We start from the raw sequence: 25,505 nt of genomic DNA, 5'->3' as shown, positions 1-25,505 counted from the left end.
TAAGAATCAGAGAGAGTGAGGAAGTTCAAGAAAAACCTGATTCCTTTCTTGACTAATGTCAAGGTCATGCAAAGGCGATAGTGCCACAAAGCCCAGCAGATGCCTGCCCCTGACCCCAGCAGAGCTGGTAACCGACCCAGAACAGGAACATCAACAGTGCTTGACATGAACAAAACTGTCCTCATGGGCTGACACGGCCTTGTGTCATATGTGAAGACCATTGACTTTATTCTTGTCACTTGCAACATCCATTTCAATGTGGCTAAAGGCAGGGTTGTCAGTTCCTTCATTTGCCATGGTAAATGGTTTCCAGTTCAACACTTCCACTTTCTCTGGCTAAAAAAACAAAAGACAAAAGCCATGCTGTGAAACAGAAGAAAGAGTCTTCCTCTCTTTGACCACTCTTTGGCCAGCAGAGTCAGGCCTGACATACAGGGTTGCCTTGCAGGAAAATGTGTTGGCTGCTGATAGAGCACATATACTTATTCATTGCAGTAGATGGTATTTTTCTAGGGGCATTGAAAGTTTTGTATTGCATAAGGTACTTATTGTGTAAAATGTTCTTGTAACACAAAATGTTCTTGTCCTGCAAATTGGTCTGGTTGTGCAAAGTTCTAATTGCTGTTTTCATGTCTACTCATATGTCACCACCAGGTCTTTGAGCTACTGACTCCCAACCCTTTATCCTTGCCCCATCTGCGACAGGAAGAGCAGATTAATGTGCACCATTGCTTTGATGTCACATTTCTATTATGGAAATGGAATGAGATATTGAGCTTCTCATGTGCAGAAAGTTGCTTAGTTAGCTCTGATTTTTTATCTCATCAACTTTCTGCAGTATTTTTGATTCCAACCACTTGTTATTCAGCTCTTAGCCATATAAGAGACAGACACATAAAGAGACTTGTTTCTGACTCCAGGCATAAAAAGTATGGCTGTGGACATTTTAGCTTCCATATGGGTGGTGGATTGTTTTGATCTTTTTCAAAAGACTTCAGGGATTCAGTTCCTGGATGGTAGAAACAGATGTTGACCCATTAAAGACGGTGAATGACAGTAACTGCATAGCTGATCTCCAGTACTGACATGGGCAAATAACATTACAATTGTATGGTAGAATATCCCTTTTTTTCACTGGTGTTCTTATCCAGAAGCTGAAATACATAGGATCATTCTAGAAGGAGTTGTAAGTATCAAGGAAAAACATTTTGCAAGCTGGACCATCTTAAAGATATTATTATTGCCTGAACTACTGAACAAAGCTGAACTTGAATGCTCAGCTGACGATATTGATTGAAAAATGATCTGTAGTTTATTAAAAAAAAAATTTCCCTGTATTCTCCCTTCTAATGGATGTTATTATCCAATAATATTTTTCTTTTTCTTAGGATGAGAGCTATGAAACAGATACACTGACTAGAAATGTTTTTCTCAAACAGTAGCCAAAGTTACAATAAAATTCTGGCCTTAGAGAACACATGTTCACAAAAAAAGGAAGCTTTGCTGAGTCCAAAGTGTGCCTTGGGGTAGCTTCCCAGAGGCCAGTTAGGGAGTATTTAGCAGAAACATGGAGAAAACTGTCCCTTTTCTCAGTTGCTTCTCTGTTGTTGACTGAAGCTAAACTATGGCAAAACTGCTTCCTTGCATTACTCCCACCTGCCTTGTGCTCTCCTACTGCCTTAAAGCAGATAGTCCTATCAGGCAGCATCAGGTGCTATTCATCCTGATTGGAAAGCATGAGCCAGGAAATTTGTTTCCCTTCGTCCCCTGGAGGAAAGGTTGATTTAAATCAGAGATGCACAGTTACACTTACTTGTTCAGTTTCAGACCCTGAGAAGTTGGACAGGAAATCTTCCTTGGTCAGCAGGAATTTAGGATCTGTGTTCTGCTTTAGTCCTCCTACAAAACAGACAAGCTTTATTCAGCCAGCTTTACACATGCAAACCATGTGTCAGACCCCAGCTATGGGCACCAGGCCAGGCAAGCAGGACAGAGTCATGCAGCAAAAGCCAATCAAGCAATCACAGACCTTAGGGATCATTTCTTTACAAAAATGTATACCCTGCTCCTCTCAATATATAAAATGATCCCTCAAAGTCTATTTGAAATGCCTTAGCTATTTCCCAGCTTCCTAGATCCTCTTTGGATTTCCTATTTTGGAAAAAAATGGAATCTGGCAATCACCAGAAAAAAATAAATTGCATCTGGAACTACTCTGCCAGTCCAGGAGCTCTAGCACCAAGTGCTACCCTGAACCCTGAGCTCCAGTTCTCAGCTCCCTATCAGCAAGACTCCTGTCTCCAAACTCACTAGCAATTTTTATAGTGAATTGTTTAAGAGCATCCCCAAGATGGGGGGATCAGGGTTAATGGAGTGTCTGGGCATTTTTAAGGCATGGGAGATTAGCTATTCTTAGGTGGGAAACAAAAGTGATGTAGGTGCTGGGAATTAGCTCTGCTTGCTATCTGAGGCTTAAATGGAATCTTGCTCCATGAGAAGCAGGGTGACATTGTGACTGGGTTAATTCTTTTGTGCTTCTGTTCTTGGGCTGAGTATTTCTTATCTGGATTCAGTGAGTTGTGCAGTTTTCATGCTTTGTTTCATGGCCTATAGGTAACCTGATCCCTACCAGGTAAAAAATGAAATTTGGATTCAAGCATCACTATAGCAATGGGAAGAGCATGTGCTTGAAGAAACGTGTGGAGCAAATCTAAAACCTGAGAAGAAAAATAAAATTAGATAAATGTGGCTTGTGCTTATTAGTTGCAGGGCATAGGGAAGTTAATGTAAGTGAGTTTGTCTACTGAGTTTGGAGTTTCATAGTCCTGGAGCCATTGTGGATCAGTCCAAAAATTTGAAATCAAACAGCCTCCAAGATGAGGGCTGTTATATGAATCTGGCTGGGGATACTGGGAAAAGCTGTGAGAACAGCTGCTTTTTTGCTGTTTCTGCCATGCATAAGGTAAATGACAAATGTATCTTGCATCTGACCTGGATGCAAAAATAGTGAGGCCATGGGCTGGAACTGAACTCCCCATTCTTACCCATGGCAAGCTGCTTTTTCCCTTTGCATAAAACTACTGGGAAACTGAGAAAGAAGCTAAAATAGCCATGCAGAGGATCTGCAGCTCTTAGGCATGTTCTTGAGGAATGTGGTGAAAAGCATGCACTCTATGGATGCAGACAACAGCCCTTGAGTGCTCTGAACTCACTCTAAGTCAAACTGCTTTTGTCCTCTAGAAGCATGAGTGTATTTCCTTGCTCGGAGTTGTTGCCATGTTCAGGGACAAGTCTTAAACCTCCAGTCCCTGCAGGCATCTAATAAAACAGGAAAGACAGATGTCTTTTTTTTTTCCTTCTTTTTATGCTCCTTAGGTTTAAAAATATGCTGAAACTTCTTGCTCCTTAGAGATTTGTAGTAACTTTTGCTGTGAGCAAAGACCAGGAGCGGGATGCAGAAGCGCTGAGGGGAGGAAATTCGATTTAGGATGGTAACCTTTACACAGTGTTTGCAATAGGTTACTGGCACTTCCTGCAGCTCTCAGGACATCTTAGTTTAAAAGAGATCTGAGACACATTCAATCACAACTCTGAAACTAGTACCTGTTAAGAGGCTAATAATTATTCCCACAACTACTGTGACGAGTGTCCCAAGTGTGCTGAAGTAGAGATAAGACAAGGAATACCAGTTGTCTGCCAGGGCAGGCCTGAAATAAAGCAGAAGAAGTGTTAATCTCTCCATTTCTGTTCCAAAAACCTTGAAAGTGCTTGTTTCCAGACAGTGTATAAATACAGAGATACTTTTGAACCAAGCAACCTGGTAATCTTGAGCTACCTCCATACAATCATATGTGCACTCAAAATTTGTGGCAAAATTTGCAGAACAAGTTCCTTTGTAAGAGACAAGGCTAGCCAGTACAGTGAGGTAAAGCATGAAACAGAGCAGGTAAAACAGGACAGTCCTGTCTCCGCCGGGAATCTAGTGCAGAGCTGAACACTCTAGTTATCCAGATGAAGGGATTAACTTCTTTAGCAAGGGTGGGATTATTTAAAGGAAGGGGCACAAAAAAAAACCAACAAGGAAATCTCACCTATGCAGCTCTAAACAGCCAGAAACAACAGAGCAACTGTCTTCACACCTCATTCTGCTCTCCCTCCAGAGACTATGTGCTCTGTTGCAACAGGTGTTTCCCAGCAGCCAGGAGCAGTGCTGGAGGGCTCATGCAAGAGGTGTGGTGTATGAAACCGGATGTTGGACACCCAGTGTGCCAGGGTATCTCTTGATTGTACAATGCTCCAAGGTGTAAGGATTTTGAAACCCTAGAAATGCGTTTTTTCAGCTTTTTTTTGTTCCTGCTGTTCTCTTTATTGCCATTCATGTTAAACTTAACTGTGATCATCTAGAGTAAGACATTTGGCAGTTGCAAAGTGGAGGAAATCCCGTGTATTTTGCCCATTCTGAATGTACTGATTAGAGCTATTCTGCACAGATAAGTTGCTGTAGGTAGAGCTGCTAACCGGCATTTTGCCCTTTAACTGCCAATTACGCTAATTCATATGACAGATTGTGGAAGCTAATCCAATAACTATAAATGATATCTTTGTTTAAAACTGTGGTCCACAGTAAGGCATGTCCAAGCCTTTGAACGCAAATATTGAACGGAAGCTTTTCAGATGAATAGAAATACTCACTTTGACTTCTGTTGTGGCATAACTCAGACAAACTACTTCAGTCTGAGAGGAAAAAAAATGAAGAAAACTGCTGCATCTCAAAGAGTGTGGTAGATAGACCAGAGAAGGATTATTATAGTAACCCAAATACTGTACAGATGTTCATGTTTCTTAAAAAAAAATGCATACTTTGTTACTGTACTTGATGAACGCATGTACCTTTCTGCACCTGGTGTACTGAAAACCGTTGTTAATGGAATTTCTGTTGATGTTAAATTTCCTAAGGATATATTACATCCCACAGTTGAGAGATGGAGTGGCTTGGTTCTCTCTGGAAGTGGAGGATAAATCTGAGATCCAATTCCAACCCAAAGTGAAATAATGAAACCACTGACAAGACCTACAAATGCTCCCTGCAAAACAAAAAGTGAAACTTAGATTTACATGAAAAGCAAAAGATATTTGAAAGAAACAACAATTAGATGAGTAAGAAATAGTCAAGATAATCTGAACAGTAGCCTCCATAGCAGAAATGAAATATACAGTTGGGAAGTGCTGGGGAGTTTACTTCATTCCCTTTTGGGGAAATACAATGTTTTTTCACATCTCCTGAGCACACCTCTTTTTGTTTGGCCACTAGGTCTTTACAACCAAAAGATAACTTTGATCTTCATGGTATATGGGAAAATCCTGCTTTATTTGAGGCCCTCCTTGAACAAATTTTTCAATTTTTTAAAATTTACTTTAGTATATATATATATATAATTTTCAACTGCAAAGGGTAAAGATCAGTGACAAGTAAACCTATAAATGGTAATAGTAAAATATTATACTAATATTAATATATTTCTATATTATTACAGTAATATTACTATAATAAATTAGTAAACCTGTAAATAGTAATGGTACAATTACTAATACTAAATAGTAATCCTGCCAGACTAAACCATGAACCATATCAACAAAGTTTGTCAAATCCTTTTTTTGATGGAAAAGGTTTTTCTTCTGGAAATTATAATTTTACAATATGGAAGCACTCTGAGAATACCCCAATTTGGTCTGCAAGTGCCTAGACTCCATTTTTCTGGCCTGACCCCCTTTTGCTCAGACAGACCAGCATTCTCTGAGCCTAGTGGTTGTTCGGCTGTATCTCAAGATGCATTGTCCCTGCTTCTAAAACTGGTTTTAAGAAATCCTTGTCAAAGCTTCATTTTTATTCAGATCATTTCCCCCATCAAAATCTCTTTGTGGGATGGAAATTCAAGTTCCTATACAGCTCTGACTGTCATTTCCTTGGGATAAGGAAGAAAGGGAGCAAGGGGAAATGTCCTCATGGAAAGTACTAAAGACATCTCCCTTGCTGCCCAACATCAAATTATTAGTGTAAGGTGAAGCCCAAAATTATCAATAAATTTTGGATGAACAGGTCTTTAGATTTCTACTTACGATTCCATTTGCAAAGGGGCAGAGGATTCCCAAGGCAAACAGTCCTAAAAGGGGGCCACCAACCATGCCAAAAATGCTGAGCGCTGCCTGGGGAAGGAAGAAAGTCTGCTATCAGGTGCTGTGCAAGGAAGGTAAAGCTTCCAAAATGACAAGAAGAGAAGATGTTCAGAGAGAAATTATGAGACTTTTTTAAGTGCTGTGTACTCAGTTGCTAGGATTTGATATATGGATGCTTAAAACACAGGCTGAGCCATGGATCCTTAAAACACGGGCCATGGGTGCTTTCACATCAGTACTCAAGAAAAATAAAAACTTATCTCATAATGGTATTCATTACCACTATTTTCTTACATAATCTATTCTGGGTCATTCAACATGGGCATGAAAAAGCTGTCTGGCACCTACCTGCAACAAGGCTCCCAGAAGAGATGCCACCGCAGCCATAGCAATGCAGACTCCACCATAAAAGAGGCCTGTGAGTGAAAGGCAGAACAATGTCTAAATCTGCCAAAGTTGAAAATCACTAATGGAAAAGTTTCTGCCTAACCCAGCATGGCCCTAACACCTCCCAGATAAAAGTGCTAACACCTGGAGTTTTTCTAAGAGAGCCTGAATTGGCCAAAAGGTCAGGTTTCTGTTTACATTAAGAAGAGATCATGCAAACTTGATGAAATCTTCATTCTGTGAATTAGTTAATAAATGCCAGCCACACGGATTAAGCATAGTGGCAATAACCCACTTATTGTTCACCCTTCTCAGCTAATCTCCTGTGTCATTGTCCTTATTTTGAGGGAATGATTTTCACTTCTCAGCCAAAGTCTAGGAAGCAAAAGAGTAAACGCTGGCAGATCACTGGGAGCTGGCACAGTGACAGAGGACATCCCAGGTCACCAGGACTCAGTGCCTCTTTCCAGGAGCTGTAACACTGGCTTACTTGTTTTTCCCACCTCTGCCCCTGATGAGTTTCACTGCTCTAGCAAGAGCTTAATCTCACTATTCATTGTGGTGCGTCAGGCAACTCGTGACACCACAAACAACAATTTTGGCATAAGCATTGTTTGCAATGTTTAAGAAACTTCTCTCAGGTGACAATATTTAATTCTTGTTACCCACCCACCAGTCTGCCATGCTCCCTGGTATGGGATTCAACATGATAGCACGTTGGGATGGAGGTGTTTTCATTCTTACTACAAACACTTTCTTGGGCTACACCTGCAGTTGGTCACAGACAGTACCAGTAGCAGACATGGCAATTTCATTTCACAGATTTAAACCATCTGCTCAGTCTAGTTCTGATTCTCTTTGAGTTACATTAAACAGAGGAGCTAAACAGAGTGACAGTCTGAGAGTATATCAGCGAAGATGTGAAATTTCTTGTTCTCTGGAATATTTTAGGGACACAAGGCTACTGCTTGCATATCAATTTTAAAAAAATATTACAAAAAAGCTTCCTTTGCTTCTCATTTTTGACAGATGAAAGAAAAATAGCAGGTCTTTAAGTCAGAGATATTTGGCTTTGTAGAATTGTGAATCAATACTGAACACAGATAGACTGCATCTTTCCTTATTAAAGACCAAACAAGATGGTTTCCTTTTTTCCTTAAACTCACTTGTCCCCCATTTGTGTAAAACCTACACAGCTGATCTTGTCTCCCCCAAATGCTGCACCAACATAGTCCCACTGGTGTGAATTACTTACTCCTGACATACACCATCATAAGCAAGGTCTGAATCAAACCTTCACTTTGTAAAGCAAAAGCAGAAAAGATGTTTTCCAGACATACTCATCCCCATGGAAATCCATGACAGCTTCTTTTCAGAGAGAGATTTGAAGTAGGGCTTAATGAGGTCTTCAACAGTCACAGCAGCCAGAGCATTGATGCTGGAGGACACCGTACTACAGAAGGCAAGATTTATACAATTTTTTTGTACCTTAAAAGCTGAAATCGTACATAACAGGTAGGTTACTGGCACAGAGAAACTGCCACTGTCTAGAACAGCGCCAGAAAATTAATGTAACTGCTGCATAGTTTTAAATAACCTATTATTGTAGAGAATGCAGCTAACAGCTTAGAAAAACTGTTTAAAGTAATTATCCTTGGTGAAGTCAAGGCACATACTGATGAAAAGTTGGGCTGGACCTGGAGAACTGAATAGAAATATCTGTTATATATAGCTAGGCTGTAAACACTACTGGTATACATGATACCTTCACAAATTATCTACAGCGTATACCTGGGTATGTAAAATTCCTACATCACTGTTTACTTTTAATGCACTCTCAGAGGAGAATTCAGATCATCTAATTAGGGTCACCTAAAAATTAGGTAAACTACATGCTTACTAAATTAGGCATCTACAAATCAAACTATTGAAGGTTCCCTGTGGGATCAGAGAAATCAGCACTCCTAAGGCACAACCAGGTGCTCCTTTGTCTAAGTGTACCTTACTCCTGCAAGCCATCAGCTTATCTTCAGCATAACTAATATTAGTGAAACTAATATTTTGGCTGTTCCCTCTATTTATGTAGCTACAAGTATTCAGAATTTTAAAAAAATTATTCTGGTGTCACATTCGTAAGTTTCTTCATTCCTAACTCTTTGCTATTGTTCAGAGCCTTCATTGAGACAATGTTCCTTAAAGATACTCCTTGGAAAAGCTGAACAAAACACTCCCCAGTATGGGACAGAAGGGTATCAACCTGTCTCCTACAGTACAAATATATATAGTGGTTGTTGTTTCATGGGATTCATTCAAGACAACCGGAAGCCCGGAAACTCTAGAAAAGAAGGCTCTAGAGATCAGGGGTAAGGAGAGGCAGATAGCTTTGAAGTCATGCAGGTTTGAAACTGGAAAATTAAAGATGAGCAACAGGAAATTTCCCCAACTGTAGCTCTTTGGTGTAATAATGCACCATAATACTCAAAAACTCATATAGCAAAAACTCATATAACTCAAAAGCACAAAGAAGGATTTGTTAGTGTTTTACATGACATGTGGCTTACTTTTTCCTCATGTTGTTAGTAGGGAACTCCAAACTACTTTAAGTCCTAGGACCCAAATATTGAAAACTATGGATTTTTAGGCTGCATCATCAAAGAGGTCATAGTGATTTTTTTTAAGACTAGAAATCAGCTAGACAAAGAAATAAGTTCAAAAATTTTAGTATAAATACAACTTTAGCTCCAACAAAAAAAGGCGGGAAAAGGTAGCAGTTTCCAGATTATTAAATTACCTTAATGTCCCACTGTAGGCACTAGCCACAAAAAGTCCCGGCACTCCTGGGAAATCACGCATGATATCCAGCACTAGGTATGGCATTAGCTGAAAAATTCAGATTAAGAAGTATTACCATCTTGCCCTAATTTTTCATCTTATCATTGTATTGTTTTTTTACAGCCTTCTCACTGGCATTCTGTCCAGCTATTCTAATTTTTAATTGATTAAAATTTTCTTGATTTTTTACAGAGAAAACCAACCCTAAAATGTCCACTAGAGCTACAGAGAGTCTGTTGAGACCACCTAGCTGGGGTGTCATACCACCAGGACCTTGTTTTCCTGTGACAATTGTAGAGGAAGCTAGGGCTGGGCAGCAAGTGCTTTGTTCTGTACATCATTCCCTTGGGAGGGCTGGGTGCCACAGATGCTTTTTCTGCTGTTGACTCCACAAAAAGGGGTTCATATACAGTCCAATAAACTCAGATATTGGTACCCGAGATCAATTTCCATACAGGAAACTGTGTGCCATTTTTTGACATTTGCAAGATCTGAATGCTGGGAAGAGAGAGGAATTTAAAGATTTGTTTCCCATGAACAATTTTTTTTTTCACAGACAAGTTGATATTTTTAGTATCTTACTCCCAGTTTCTACCAAATGAATTTGACTGACAGGAAAAACTTAATTTTTTTCCAGCTTCTACCTTGGGTCTTATTTTATATTACTCTTAAATATCAAGTGGTCCTGCCTCAGGTGCTCCATGGTCTGTGCTCTTCTCCTGCCTTTTCAGCTACTGTCCATTGGAGCATTATCCAGAGCCTGTGATTATCTTAGGCTTAAGCACACAAATAAAAGCTATTTGATTTCCTTGGGCCCTGGCTCTGGCCAGTCTATGGGCTGCCAAGAACTCTTGTTCCTCAGGTAAACTTGCTGCTCAAGGTCTATTTAGGGAGAGATCATCATCAGTGGTGAGGTGGTTCCTCTGCAGCACAGTCTGATTGCCCATCTCTCCTCTGAAGGAGGGAAGGATTCACCATCACTAGCAAAGAGCTGCCTGCTAATAGCCTTCCTCCAGGTGTGTGCTTTGGGCATAAGTATGGTTTGAATCTGAGAAGGATTTTGCCTTCATCAGTCCAGGGGAATTTGGGCTGGATGACACAAAGCAGCGCACCAGGACCCACAGTCACTCACAAGGGCACTGCTGCTCTCTTCTCCTCACTTCTCTTCAAAGCAGTTTCTTGCAATGCTGGCACTCCTGAACCCATTTTGAGTAAAAAGCCCACACATTTGCAGAGGTGGGCGTACTGAGAGCTCTCCACATTGCAGCTCTCCCTCCTGCCCACCTTACCAAGTGCTGAGTGATTTGCAGCTCCAGGAACTGTAATTTCAGCCTGACACAAGGTTCCATCATGTCACTGTTTCCAACTCCCTGACTCTTGAACTGCCTTTGTCTAGTTATTATGGCTGCAGAGGAAGGATACCCTCCCACCACCTGCCCCTGAGATGTGGGGCTGTACCTGGTCGAGTGCTGACACCTGTTTGGCCGTCCATGGGTCACAGTCTTTGTAGATGGAGTAGAGGGCCAGCCCACACAGTGTGGCACAGACCAGGATTGCCCAGAGTCCCACCAGGTTGATGTAGAGGGACCTGCACCAACACACATGGAAACACCATGTTAGAGCTCAACATCCCACAAAAGACCCTGCCAGGGCCAAGAAAGGAAGCGCTCACGCCTGCACCGAGGAGATTCCCAAGTCAGCAGCTGTCTGCCAGCAAGGGAGTCACCATACACCTCCCAGCATTTCACCTGGAGAGAGATCACGTTTCTGCATGTACAAATGACATTTCTGGTTTTGGTGTCACTGTCTGAGCACTTGTCCCCTGACAATGGAGATGATGGGAGCACCAGAGCAATCCCACATTTCATCAAGTGTACGAGTTGCACATTGCAAGCAGCAGGCCCGAGGATGCTCTTTCCCCCATGCCACACCCCGTGACAAACCCCAAGCGGATTTGTGAGGCGGGGTGTTCCAGATCCAAGTGTGGGGTACCTTACAGTCAGCACCAACATTCTTTTGCCTCTGGAGCTGCAGTATCGCGCTTACACAATGCTGGAGTTGTCCTTGTAAATCTACAAACCTCCCATTTCCTCCTGAGACAGTCTCTGTGGGAAGCAGCAATGAGAAACTGGGGCCTGGGACCTGGTCTGGAGCTGCCTCTGGCTGCCACTTCCAGAGAACAGGGATTCTCAACAAGCCCAGGGCTTCCCCTTCAGTAACTAAACAACTTGGAGTCTGGTATCATCCAGAAACTCCCCACATCCTGATGCAAGTTTCAGCTTCAGAAAATGGGGAGACCAGACGTGTTTTCATCAGGCAATAATTCTGCCTTTGCCACACAACAGGCAGCTTCTACTGGCAGTGAGAAACAAATTGTTCTCCTTGCTCAGGAGAGGGCTTTTGCTTTCCATCTAAGAGTCTCGTTTTCTCAAATGTTTCTAAGCTCTTTATGTCTCCTGGGTCACAAATCTCTTGGTATCTCCAGGGTCACAAAGTTCTTCTCACCTAGAGTGGTCATTTCAAGCAAACATTGGGAGCAAGGTCTTGAAAAACAACGTTCCTTTCCAGCAGCTGTCTCCTGGTTATCTGTGTATCACTGATAGTGATTTCACTTCCTGACAGATCACATATCCTGGACCTGTACCAATTGGTAAGGCCTCCTCTGGGAGGACATTTGGTTTCTGTGAAAATATATCTATGCTTGCAATGATTCAGGAGGCCCTTTAATGCTTTTGATTCCCAAGAAAGTAATGGGAAACAGCCTTTGTATTTCTGTAGAGGACCAGCAGGATGAACAAAGAAGTAAACCTAACTTTATAAGCCTTGTTAGATATTGAAATGGACATTTCCAGAAAGGTATAATGTACATTAACTAACTGAACTATCAGTTTTATACAATAGAAAAGTTATCAGCAAGCACAATGCAAACTCTTAGGAAAGACCTATATAAATAAAAGCTGATTTATGTATAGTAGAGGAAACTCTGCATTTTGCCTTGTATTTGCAATTAGGAGGTGGTCTAAACACATAACCAACAGCAATTTAAATTTCTCTCTAAACTAATTCAGTAAAAATGAAGTAGTCCTCATAGATGCTTATATATTGATTGGATGTCTTGCATCCACTTAGCTGAAGCTGTTCCTCCACTGGCATAATCTATCTTGATATATAACACCCAGAAACTGATTTAGCACAAAATTTAACCAATGAGTAAAATCAATCCAACTCTTTTGAGCAGATGTAATAGAAGAATTAGACTAGAGCCTGTAGTGAAGATTAGAAAGTCAACAGAAACAGACAGAAGCAAAATAAATTGTCTTGTTTTTAAACAATTATTGTTTTTAAACTGCGTCAGTGTTTGACAGACAGCTTTTTTTGTTCCCTTGTGATTTACATCCCAGCTCATGGTACACCCTATGACTAAGCACTAGGGAATAATAATTGTAGTACTGTTGGAGGGAGGTGTTTCCATTAATTCTACATTAGTAATGGGGTGGAGTTTGCGTGAAGTAGGCATTTTGACTGCAGAAAGCTTATTTTCAATTATTTGTTTCAGTCTGTTTCTAAGAATTTAGCACTGAAATATGCCAGCTGATGACCTTGAAAGGAGAGAAAAATGTGTTAGGAGCCCATATTTTTCTGACACGGTAGCTCTCCTGCTCTGAGTGCCTCTTATCATTCAGATGTAAGCATTATGTTCAATTTGCCTAGTGATTGTTCAAAGATGACAGAATGTGCTCCTACCTACTGGTGTTTCTTGAATGGGTGAAATCCTTTCCCAAAGCCTGAGAAAATTCCTGTTCTTGGGCCACTGTTAAAGGCTTCCCCAAAACCTGCAAGTTAGGATCTGTGAAGGAATTATTTTCTGAGCTCTGATGTTACTGTGCTGTCTCTCAAAAAGTCTTACAGTAAATGACACAGGGGTAAAAAACCCTATTACTTTGACCTGATGACTTCTGTGTACAGATTAAATGACAATAAGAGGTACAGGCCATCAATGTGACCTGCCAAATGTGTTTAATTACACTTGAATACAAACTAGATAGTCACCACAGAATAGCAGTGTTTATAGTTGTGACAAGCTGCAACTATTATGCAAAATTATTTCTCCATGCAGAGAAATATCTTGCACAAGCAAGGTGCAACAGAATCCAACCACCCATGCTAGCAGGACAGGGCTCTACTGATTAAGGTTCCACAACCATTAATGAGACAGCCTAAATTCCATCCAACCCCCTACAGAACCAGATAGCTTCCAGCCCTGACAAAAGCTGCTGCAACAGCTCAGAAAAACTACCCTGAGGCTGCCATGGTGTCAGATTCCCTCTAGTCACACTCTGCTTCTGAAACACTCTGGAAGTGTCTCTGCTCTCAAAGAGGGTAGGGAGGGCCCAAGAGCGGGGCACAGCCCTGAGTGGAGCAGGTGCTGGCAAGAACAGCCTGACTGGCACACAAATCTGGCACAATGTATGCATCTGTTCTCCTATACACAGTCATTCCAGGGAGATGTGGGATGTGCCTCCTGCCTCTGCAGCGCTGAGAACCTAGAACCCAGCCATGTGCCACAGACTGCAGAGAAGTGACCTGGTATGCAGGAGATGTGTCAGGGAATGCTGAAGACGTACCAGATAACAAGCATCAGCTCATTCCTGTCTGCAGCACAAATGGCTGAAAAGCAGATTTTCTTTACTGATATAAACAAAATATTTCAGTTGTAAATGGTACATGATTTTGTGGTATTCTGCTAGCCTATGAAGTGAAAGCCTTCATAAAGCTTCTTCTCTCTATGTCACTGTACCATAGAATGACTAAATGTACAGAGACTATAGTTATGATGTGTGCTTCTATATTTCTTCTAGAAATTATTTTCATGAGATCACTAGTAATTCTTAAATCCTGTGCTGTGAACTAATGGAATGGTTCTAAAGATAAAGATAAGATAATAGACCTAGTAAATATGCTCCATTCTAGAGTAAAGGCTCATCAGAAATGTTTACACTCAAGGAAAACATAACCCTCTGCTGGTTTCCACAGTTAATTCCTTAAAAAATATGTCATGATTATTATGAACACAAAATACATGATTGCTCAGCTTATCAATGAATAAGTCATTTCTGGATTTCTTCACACCTATATTGATTTTTATAGGAAAATATTTTAGTCTTTACCTATGCAAAAATCCCCACACAAGGATTTAGGTTTCATAGTGAAGATACTGTCTTGATACTTCAGCATAAGTACTACAATATTTGGTCTTTAGGTTGCACATAAACTTAATGCAGCTATTTCAATATGGGAATACTGGTGCAGAGAAAAATTCAGGCACAAAGTTCAATGTTACAGCAAACACATGTCATTCACATACCAGTAATTACTGTGTAAAATTTCTTCTACCTGGTCCACAAAACAGAAGGCAAAAGTTGTTAGCCTTTATAATGCAATTTATACAGACAAAATACCCACTCATTCCTTTAAAAAAAAAACCTCTCTTATAAAGAACAGCCGCTGCTAAAGTCAGAGAGTACCTGCAGACAGACTTACAATTTTGCGTGGAATCTGTTTTTGCATGCGATGTATCTCTGGACTTGAGACTGGTTAACCCCGTATATACCAGTCCATGTGAAAGTCCCCCCTATAACAATCGTCCAGAAGGTGTGCCTTTGCAAAGGATTGGGATCAAAGCTACAATGAAAGGAAAAAGAGAAAGCAAATCCAGAATATGAAAGTCTTCTTAATATGTAAAGACCTTAATGCTTAGAAGAAATAATTTCTCCATGCTTGTTCTACTAGCAACTTTGGCCAGATTTTGAACATTAAGTTACTCTAACTTTACGTTAAGCCATAGAAGGCAAATTTTAAAACTCAGAGCTAACATCCTGAGCCAGTGAAACACTCTGAACTGTCCAAAGGTGAAGCTGGAAAGCTTTATTTGCCTATAAACTACAGTCTTATGTAAAGTTGTATGATGCTTGTGATGGTTGTGATGAAATGATGTAGCAGTAAAAAGTGTAATGTGCCTGCTTATCTAGAGGGACATCAGTCTAACACCAGTATAAAGGTGTGTTTACAATCCCAGCCTTTGTGGACAGAGGCTCTATAAAACATTTTGCTGGTTTACCTCTAGGTAAACAGCAGATTTTAGGTGGCCATTATTATTTTTAAATCAAACTTTTAATATAGCAATGAATTATATTTATCTTGGTGAACACTGTAGTATTATTTCACCTATTACATCCTTTACTCCTTTTTGTTTTCCATCTGTGAACTCAGTGACCGGGAGAAGAATCAATGCAGTACAACCACTGCAAATAAGCCAAACAGATTGAAATAAATTACTGTTAATAAGGAGAAAAAATCACCCACAGATGAATTATTTACTGAAGAATTTGGTGAAGAATCTACAGAATAACCTGATTAATATTGTGAACTGATAGATAAAGGACAAATCACAATACTTGTCATACTGAACTTTCACTAACAGCGATGGGTGGCAGTTCTCAGAAGAATCTTGTATTCATCAAAGGTACAGTAACATTTTTAATTGAAATGGTCTTTGATTCAACATTGTCAGACTGAATATTCTTGAACTTTTAAAGTGACATTTTTAGGCTAAGATTACTTACAATAATGGAGGGTAAAATACTATTAAAACTACTTCTACTTTTTCTTGCAGGAAAAAAAATCCTCCCCTTTTCAGATTAGGCAAAAATTATTATTTTCCCATTTGTTTTGGTCCAGTCACTGAAATGCCAAATCAGCTGTTTGCAAATTGCAATTATAAATACAAATGTGCTGTCCTATTTACCATTCTCTTTCAGTGGAATCCCAAATGAATCCTTAAAATACCTACTTGACAAAGTAAAAAGGTTTTTCTCTTTCCAGGATTTTGCATGGAGTAAAACCTAAAAAATATCCCTCAAACAAGGTAAGCTTGTTTAAAAATATACAGAAACTGAGTCACAACTTCTGCCATCCTCCTCCTACAGCAGCAGTTTAATTTCACAGTTAGTCACATGAGCTCTATTTGTAGGAACAGAGAGGCACATCCTCTGCAAGTACAAACTCACTCCCAGAAGTTTAATCTTCCTCCATGGTAGGAATCATTTACAATGCGTCCAATTCCCTCCTGAACCACCACAGCTCGTATAATCACAGATGAAAATCCAGCAACCATGATTCCAACCTGGAAAACATCTGTCCACACCACTGCCTTCAGACCACCCTGCAAGAGGAAGAGCATGTATCAGGTACAACAAGGCAGCAGCACTCCTGCTTTGCACTCACATTCAACTAACAGAAGCACTGCCATCTGTATTATGGGTAATAGATTAATATAATCTTCATCTTTAATGGAACTAATTCTGTACTGATGTCTTTAGGAATTGTATTCTGGAAGCTATTCAGGACATCCTGGCCTTTCTTTGAAGTGTAGGGGATTTACTTTGGCCATACACACAGTTTAATCCAGTATTTCCTTCACCACAAAACCTGATTCAGAAGTTTGTACCAAAAGATAGATTTTCAGACAGTGCTCATCTTATTTTCTGTAAGTAAGTACCACTAACTCCAGAAGGTATACCATTCATCTGAATAAAAATAAACATTAGTTAATCCACCATATGCAAATAAATTTGTCACTGAGGTTCCATTTCATCATTTCATCTAGACACTTGGTCAATTAACGCTGAATTAAAGACCAATCTGTTCATGTGGCATGCTATTTTCAGTGGCTCTATTCAATAACACACAAGACTGTTACAGTTGCAGTTTGACAAATTGCACAGCAAAACCCTACTAGAAAAATCACAGGAGAATTCTTAGAAAGGGAAATCTACCTTTTTTGCTATTCTTTCAGCAACAACAGAAGTTTGAGTGTATCATAACAAAATATATTTCAGTTGCATAGAGGCTGTCTATGCATTCAGAGAAGTCCCCGGATGAATATGGTCCTGTGGCTACACCTGTAAAATGTAATTCCATGGAGTAACCTGATTATTAGGCTTCTTTTTAATAAATTCCATATTTGGTGTGAGTGGTGAAATGAATCCATTTTTCTCAACTGAAGGGCCCACATACCAATGTGCAGTAGAACGTGCAGACCACGCCAGTCGCCACCACTGCGCCCCACAAGTCAAAGCCAGTGACTGAAAGAGAGGGAAAAAACACCCGTGTGAATGAGGCACTGGGGACAAAAGACTGAAGGCAAATTATTGGAAAAGGCTAGAAATAAATTAAATGCAAAAGTAGGAGGTATAAATGGCAATGAAAAGATTAGTGTGTTTAAACCATGGGATTCACCCTAACCAGCTGTAAAACTGAAACAGTTGTTACAGATTTGGAAACTGCTAGAAAGTTGAGATTTATTTCAGGACAAAAAATAAGGAAGCTATTGCCTTTAATCTGAATACTCCCAAACAACAAGTCCAATATGTCCCAACTCAGGAAGGTTTTAAAATATATGTCATTCCTTGAAACACCTGTGTATTTGGTACCGAGCCCTTAGGCAGGGATTTAAGCAAGTAAACAGTTTGGGGGTTCCCCACAGAGATAAGGTTTTCAAACATTTCCTGGAAGAAATGTGTCAGAGCAAAAGGCTTTCTTCTATTCTTCCTTCTCTTAAGGATTACATGTTCCTGCTATACAACACCATGCTGTGGCTGACATACAGGTTGTCACTGCCCCAGCTTGGCATGCTCACCTGCTGCCAGGCAGGGCATGGGGGGCTCCCTGACAGAGAGCTCAGGCTATTGAGAAACAGTGAAACAAAACTAGTGAAAAACATAAGTTACTCTGATTAGGAGCCAGCTAATTCATAGCTTGGTTTAGCATGTATTTGCAAGGCAAATATAAATATCAAAGACACAAAACCTGTGGAACTTATACACTGGAGGAAACCAGTAGAGAGAGAGTTGGGTTTTTTCTTCCTTTTTGTTCAATGAACAGGGCAAAAAAAAAATTCAATGAGCAGAACAACTGTGACTTGATTCTAGCCAAAATGATTCATTTTTTATTTGCATTTTGTTATTCCCTTTTCTTGACAAATTAACAAAATTGATGGTGTCAGATTAGAAGTTTAATATGGCTCTTTAGAAAAGCTCTTGCCCTTTTAGAAATGAATGTGGCCCATTTTCAAATCAAAGAGTCATTGTGAAGTAGAAAATGGAAATATTTAACTTTGTAAATATCACAATAAACATCTTAAGTTAACAATCTCTTTGCTGTTGATTTGGTTTTCCTGAAAAAAGGACAGACCCCATTAAACAGTTCCAGGAAGCCCAAAATCATATTTACTTTTGCCTTGCTCTCATCTTGAAGAATAGCACTTAACCAGAAGAATTAAATTTGTCTTTACTGCCTGGATTGCCTTAAAAATTTACTTAAGCCTTCTCAACTTTTCTGAATAAACCATTATCTACAGGTATTGCATCAGAGGTAGAGTAAATGAGAGCTAGTATTCCCATAAATCTCTTCTGTAATTCCTTATAGGTGGGGATTAAGGGACTAGGACTTCAGAGTTCCCATTAAGAGACTTCACAGTCAAGCCCTGAGCTATATTTTCATGTGTTGCATTACCAAAAAAAACCCCACCATACCAATACTACATGAAGAAGAAATTATATCAGTAGAGGAACAGTTACAGTATACTCATTTTACCTTGATTTAGTGCTAAAGCTGGAGCATAAATGACAATACCAGTGTATAAAGTCTAGAGCGGAAAAAAAAAAAGGAAATATCAAAATAAATGTAAATTCCTAGAAAGGTGATAACTTTCTGACATGATTTCTTTTCAAGTATCTAGGTAGTCTATATTTTCTAAATTCATCATTGTTGACAAATAATTTCAATTAGAAGACAAATGTCTGAGGCTATTAAGCTCTACAATCTCATACCCTAGAGTTCTTAAAACAAATACCAAGGACTCTTAAATAAAAAATCCATCTTCATCTTCTCCTGCCTTTTATAATTAATTTATTATATTCCTTTAAAACTGCAAAGGAAACAAGAGCATAAGAAAGTTAATGAGGTTTACACATGGTTTGTCAAGGAATCTATTACTATCATTTTCTCAGTCTCGAGATCAATATGCCTTTCAGTATCCAGCTACAATTCATGCGAGTAAGAACACAAAATATTATATTAGTTACTCATTACGGATAGTGTTACAAGGAATTATAACCCTCAGCCTGTAAAACAAAGCCATACACAATTATATTTTCAACCACAGTAAAGACACAGGCAAATGAAGGAGCTAGTCTATCTACCTTTGTGGGCACAATGGGATTCATACACTGATATCCTCAACTTTTTTGTATACGGTTTTAAATCCTGTTTACTTCTTTATCACTGTTATTACTGCCACAAGTTCAGCTGTGACATGGGTCAGGAGAATGCAGCTTCCAATGTGCTGATAACTTCTGTGAAGGTCAGGGTCTTGATTCAAAACATCTGGATCACCAATAGGTCGTGAGCTGACGCGCATCAGCTTTCTATGGCTGGACTCTCCTGACTTTCTGATTTACAGGGATGGGACTTGGGCATGGAAAAACAGCAGAATCAGATGCCATCCAGAATTCAGCCAGCTTCTGCCCTTCCTGCAAGTGTCCACCCTAGGCACAGGTGGCAAACCAGAGGAGGATTGCTAACCACTAAATTACTTGCCATGGCTTTTGAGCAGATCAAAGCCAGTCCCCGAGGTGGAGCTCTACCACATGGCCAGTGGCTATGCTGGGACAGATCCAAGAGGTAATGGGAGTGAGCAGCTCTCTACCTGTATGAGGAAAGCAGTGTGCAGAAACTTCTCCACCCAGCCTAACCTAATTGCCCTGATCCCCTGCTGCGCACCTGCTAGAAGCACATGCCAGAAAGGACAGGGGGGCCATTGGGCAAATAGTTATTCTTACCTGTGTGCTACACCCTGCCACTGTGTGTGCATGTTTGTTTCTCTCAGTGCCATGAGTCCTCTCTAGATTTTCATATATAGCTTGCATGACAAGAAAGCTGCCAGTCCTGATTAGTCCCTGGTGAATATCTTCTGAAACTACCTATTCCACCTCTCAGCCAGCTCCTGACCCCTGTCTAGCCCAGTCAGTGTTTGACTTGCTGTCCATACAGTGACTGTCAGCATGTGAGGCTGATATGTAGAATCATAGAATGGTTTGTGGTGGAATGGTTCTTTAAAAAACATCTAGTCCAATGCCCCTGCCATGGACAGGCACACCTTGCAGTAGATCAAAACTCAGAGCCCCATCCAGCCTGAATTTGAACACTTCCAGGGCTGGGCTATCACACTTCTTCCCCAGACTATCTTGTCCAGTAGCCCACTATCCTTGTTGCAAATAAATTCTTCTTTCTATCCACTCAAGATCTACCTTCTTTCCATTTAAAACTATCATCCCTTGTCCTGTCACTATAGGCCTTGGTAAAAAGTCTCTCTCCACCTTTCTCATAAGCCCCCTTTGAAAGGCTGCAATAAGGTCTCCCCACAGCCTTCTCTTCTCCAAGTTTAACAATTAATCCCAACATTCTCGCCTTTCTTCACAGGAGAGGTGTTCCACCCCCAAGACCATTTTTGTGGTCATTCTCTGGACCCTCTCCAAGAGGTCCATGTACCCCTTGTGCTGGGAACCCCACAGCCAGATGCAGTACTTCAGGTGGGGTCACACCAGAGTGGAGTAGAGTAGACAGGGAAAATCACCTCCCTCAAACTGCTGGCCACACTTCTTTTGGTGAAGGACAGAATTGGCTTTCTGGGCTGTGACCAGACTTTCTGTCTCGGTCAAATTTTTCATCCACCACTATCTCCAAGTTCTCCTCTGCAAGGCGGCTCCTAATCAGTTCATCCTTCAATCTATACTGACATTTGTGATTGCCCCAATCCATGTGCAGGACCTTGCACACGGGTTTGTTGAACTTTATGGGGCCACTCCTCAAGTCTGTCAAAGTCCCTCTGAATGGTGTCCTTTCCCTTTAGCAAATCTGCTACACCACTGAGCATGGTGTCATCCACAAACTTGCTGAGGGTGCACTCATTCTCACTATCTATGTCATTAATGAAGGTATTAAATAATATTGGTTCCAGTACATACAGAACTCATTATTGGTTTCCATCAGAATATTTAGCTGTTGACTGCAATGCTTTGGATGCAATCATGAAGCTAATTTTTTTCTTTTTAATAGTCCATCAGTCAAACTCATACCTCTTCAAGCCTTTTCATTCAAGGGATTCAGCATGAGAACTTGTGGCTTTCTTATACACAGTGAATAAGTGCCAGAATCCTTGAATCATCAGAAATTAAAATTTGTCAAAACTATGATCACATTTTTGTGTCAATTTAAACAGGACTGATACAATCTTCAGTAGGGTTTTTTTGGTTGTATTATTATAAATCCTTTTCTTTACCTTATTTAAGGAATTAATATTCACAGAAGAATTAAAATTGCACCATTAAAATCTTGGGAGGTTTTCTTTCCTCACTAGTATTTAATTTATTCAGGTTAAATTGTAAGTGCTTGGCAGAGAAAGCCACATATAGATCTTTGGTTAATTTCCTTGAGCATGTATTTAAGTTGCATAGAATTATTTTTCTCATCTCTGCAGGCAAAGATTATGCTTAGCTCTTCCAACTTACGCAACTGTGATGTCCTCATACGTGCTGGTGAAACAGCGTCAGGTTTCACACATGCCAGCACTCTACTTTTTCCATGAGCTTGTGTATCTGTAAAAACCAGCTAAGCAGCACTGCCCAAATCAGTAATGAGCACTGCATTGGGAACTATCTTACTGGTGCAAGTGTGATTGCCCTGTGACTTCTGGTGTGCTTTAAAAAAATACAAAAATAGACAAAAACAAGCATGTACCTTAAAAAGCTTTCTGATGGCATAGACATTCTTACTTTGAATTACCCACAAGTCCACTTCAAAACTGTGAAAAGAGCACATTTTTGTTCTGGTGCATTTGACATATGCGCACTGACATTTGGAAGCTGTGGTCCTGTACGGACTCTTTGAAAGGGCCAGATACAGCAAACTGTACCAACAATAATTTCAGAGATTGCATTAGTTTAACATGCCCCAGGGTAGTAATCTTCTAATTCTCAGTTTGCAGACAGACACCTAAGGTTTTTCCAGTGGCGATGGTGGCGCAAACCCTTGTGCAGTACGTAAATGACAGTTCCTGACAGCCTTTTTTGTCACCTCTCACTGACCCTTGAGAATTAGTCAGACTCTGAGAATCCACCCAGCCAAGGATGAACACTGCTGCTGCAGATAACTGGCTCACGTTTGCATTTTGAACTCATTGCAGGTTTCTCCAGCAGGCAAGTGAATCACTGCTCTTCACACTGCTATCCTGTAGTGAAGGGTGACTTGTCTCTTGGGCATGGTGCTGATGTCAAGTGACTGCTCTGGGCATTCAACAGTGCCCACACAGACCCAGGTTGCAGGGAGCCCAGCACCCGCTCCCCACCTCATTGCTGAGCAGCAGAAAGAGCTTTGTTTCTCCTGCTCCCAGCCACCCAGGCACTGTGGTAACCTCCTCAGCTGCTCAGAGAAAACAGCCAGTTACGCCCAATAATTCTGGTGGCCCCAAGGACCACAGAACAGCTTTGAGGTTTACTTGCCGTTTGTATTATGAAAAGGACCGTTCCACAGAGGCGTAGATATTTATTAAACCGAAGTTCTAAATACTGCAAAAAAGAAGAAAAAACAAATGCTTACATTGAAATTTGGCATTATTGATGGGACTGGAATGAAGTGATATGCAATACAGAAAGAGCAGAGTGTAGTTTTTACATTTTCATGAATGGCCAAAACTCCTAGAGTCCCCTTGTTTGGTATCTCTTTCAACTCAGTTTTCTTTACAGACTTCACCAGTGGGTAATAACACACAAACGAGTGAAGCAGACATAAGCTAGTCACTATACAAGGGTGTCTACAGAAAAGACTAGAACGTATTATCACAGAATCACTAAATATGCTGAGTTGACAGGAGCAAAGATACACAAGAGTAATCAAGTGCAACTCTTAACTCTGCACAGGGAAACCTAAGAGTTTAGGTTTGACATAGCAGCCAAAAAACAGAACCCACTAGTTTTGTGAAATCAGAGAGAAAAAAGAAAACCTTGTGACTATTCCTACATCTTAGTCAGTGTGGAAACTCTGGCATTACATGTGTGCATTTGAACTGCTACAAGAGAGGGCAAAAGATTTTCAGCAATTAGCAGCTTCTCCCCACATTAACCTCACCTTCTGCACTGCCCAAGGCAGCCTGATATAGTCTACTGATAAGTCAAAATTTATCCTTTTGTGAAACAAGAACCCTCACTTTTCTATCGAGGTTGGACAGCACAACCTCTAAATTAGTCTGTCATGCTGTAGAGCAGATTTCTTACCACCATCTGTCCTAAAAACCCTCTCAGTGTGTGGTTGTACAAAAGAAATCTCAATTGCCTGACAAATCTGTCCAATCAACATAAACACTGAAGCACCTAAAAGGGCTCACTCACAAACTGAGCATTTAAAATGTGATCTATAAGCATGTCCACACAAGGAAGCAGTTTTCAACCCCCAGTTTTCAACAGACAGACACAAAAGGTTGTTAAAAATCTGGACTCTGTCCAGAAAAAGAAGATATATCTTTTATAGGCACATTACTGATTCAACACCAAGATAAACAGTGAGTTTCCAGTCATAATCATAAGCTTTTATTTAAGAGAGCCATATTGAAGTATCATCATGACAGTCCAAAGATTAGTAGATTAAAATACGCTGGATGACACCAGAGAGTTCTGTTGGTGAATTCTTATCTAAATTCACTAACAGAAATCTTGTTTTCAGCCTCCAGTGCTGCAATGTCTCTGTTTAGTGTAATAAAATGCTAAAGACCAAAGTAGCCAGTCAAGGACTTTCACCTGCACCGATGCTCCTTTCCCAAAGTCCTCTGCAAAATGAGCAGCTTGCTTCCAAATCTGCAGCTGGGAACTATCTCCATGCAGGAAGATAAACAGGTTGTATGGACATTTTGAATCAGAAGAAAGCACTGACCAGATGCTTTCCCATCCCAAAACTGTCAGACTTCACCGGTGATTATCCCACTACCCCAGCTATCTGTGCTGATGGCTGTAACTTTAACTTGAATGCTGTGCTTAAAACCAGCTCAGCCTTATTTTGGTGGAAGTACAAACTTTCACAGACAGAGAGCATTTGTTGACCTCCTTGTATAATCATGAGGGAGAAGACATTCAGTAGTGTAAACAGCCTCAGGTGACAAGGAGTCTCTTCAAAATCTCTAGGAACAGTACAAATACATACTCTGCCAAAGAGTGACTTTTGTGGTTGCACCTTAGCTTAGAAACTAATCTGGAGGGAGTGTGATGTGATGCGATAACTCTGGGTCCTATGGTAGATGCTTTTGTGCTCTGGTTTGGGTATATTAATTACAGATGATTAATGACATGTCACCATCCAATCAGCATTAGGATTACTCCACCTACTGAACTGAGTATCTGGCATGAGGAAATAAATCTAGTATGACACAGCTCCTAGCTAAGGCAGCAGGGGTGAGCATCACCTGCCTGCAGAGACAGTGTGGGCAGACTTGGGGACAGAGAGGGTTGCAGCCTGTTTTCTGGAGTGTGGTGACATAGGACAGCACAGAGTGCAGGGAATTTGGAGGAAGAGAAGGTGGAGGGCAGACATGTAGAAAGTAGGCACGAGAAGCCTCCCAGTTCCCTAAAAGCTGGGGAGAGCTTCTCCCCACTCCACCTTACCTCATAGGTGCTGGTAATGCCCAGCTTGTAGAAGACAGGCAGGAAGATCTCAGCACTGCACAGCACCACCAGGCCGTAGGTGATGGCAAAGATGCAGAAGATGGCACCATAGCGATAGATCTCAGCAGGGGTGCCCAGCACCGTGACGGCTGACATGAAGCTGGCGGTGAGGGACAGTGCCACCGGGAGGGCACTCATGCTGCGGCCTGCCATGAGGAAGTCCTTTGATGTCTTCTGCCCTCCTCCCACGAAGGCGTAGTAGATGCCAATGATGGCCGAGATGAGCAGCATAGCCGCAAAGACCACATAGTCCCACACGGTGAAGCGCCCCATTCTGCCCGAGGA

At 40.7% G+C, this 25,505-nt stretch overlaps 1 protein-coding gene across 1 annotated transcript; it reads right to left on the bottom strand.

The window, feature by feature from the left end:
* Window positions 1-204: 204 nt before the first annotated feature.
* On the bottom strand, window positions 205-25,505 carry SLC5A8 (solute carrier family 5 member 8; the record flags this gene model as incomplete). Its single annotated transcript, XM_058022891.1, has 15 exons — window positions 205-336; window positions 1,814-1,899; window positions 3,604-3,707; window positions 4,891-5,084; window positions 6,118-6,204; window positions 6,523-6,590; window positions 7,902-8,014; window positions 9,353-9,441; window positions 10,852-10,981; window positions 14,935-15,075; window positions 16,461-16,615; window positions 17,470-17,537; window positions 19,048-19,099; window positions 23,013-23,078; window positions 25,161-25,505. Coding segments are annotated over 15 exons (1,830 nt in total), but the record flags the coding sequence as incomplete, so codon positions are not given.

This window comes from Melospiza georgiana, chromosome 4 (genome assembly GCF_028018845.1).
Source record: "Melospiza georgiana isolate bMelGeo1 chromosome 4, bMelGeo1.pri, whole genome shotgun sequence".
In the NCBI taxonomy this organism is placed as follows: Eukaryota; Metazoa; Chordata; class Aves; order Passeriformes; family Passerellidae; genus Melospiza; species Melospiza georgiana.
The sequence above is the reverse complement of the archived record's forward strand: the minus strand, read 5'-3'. Positions and strand labels throughout refer to the sequence as shown.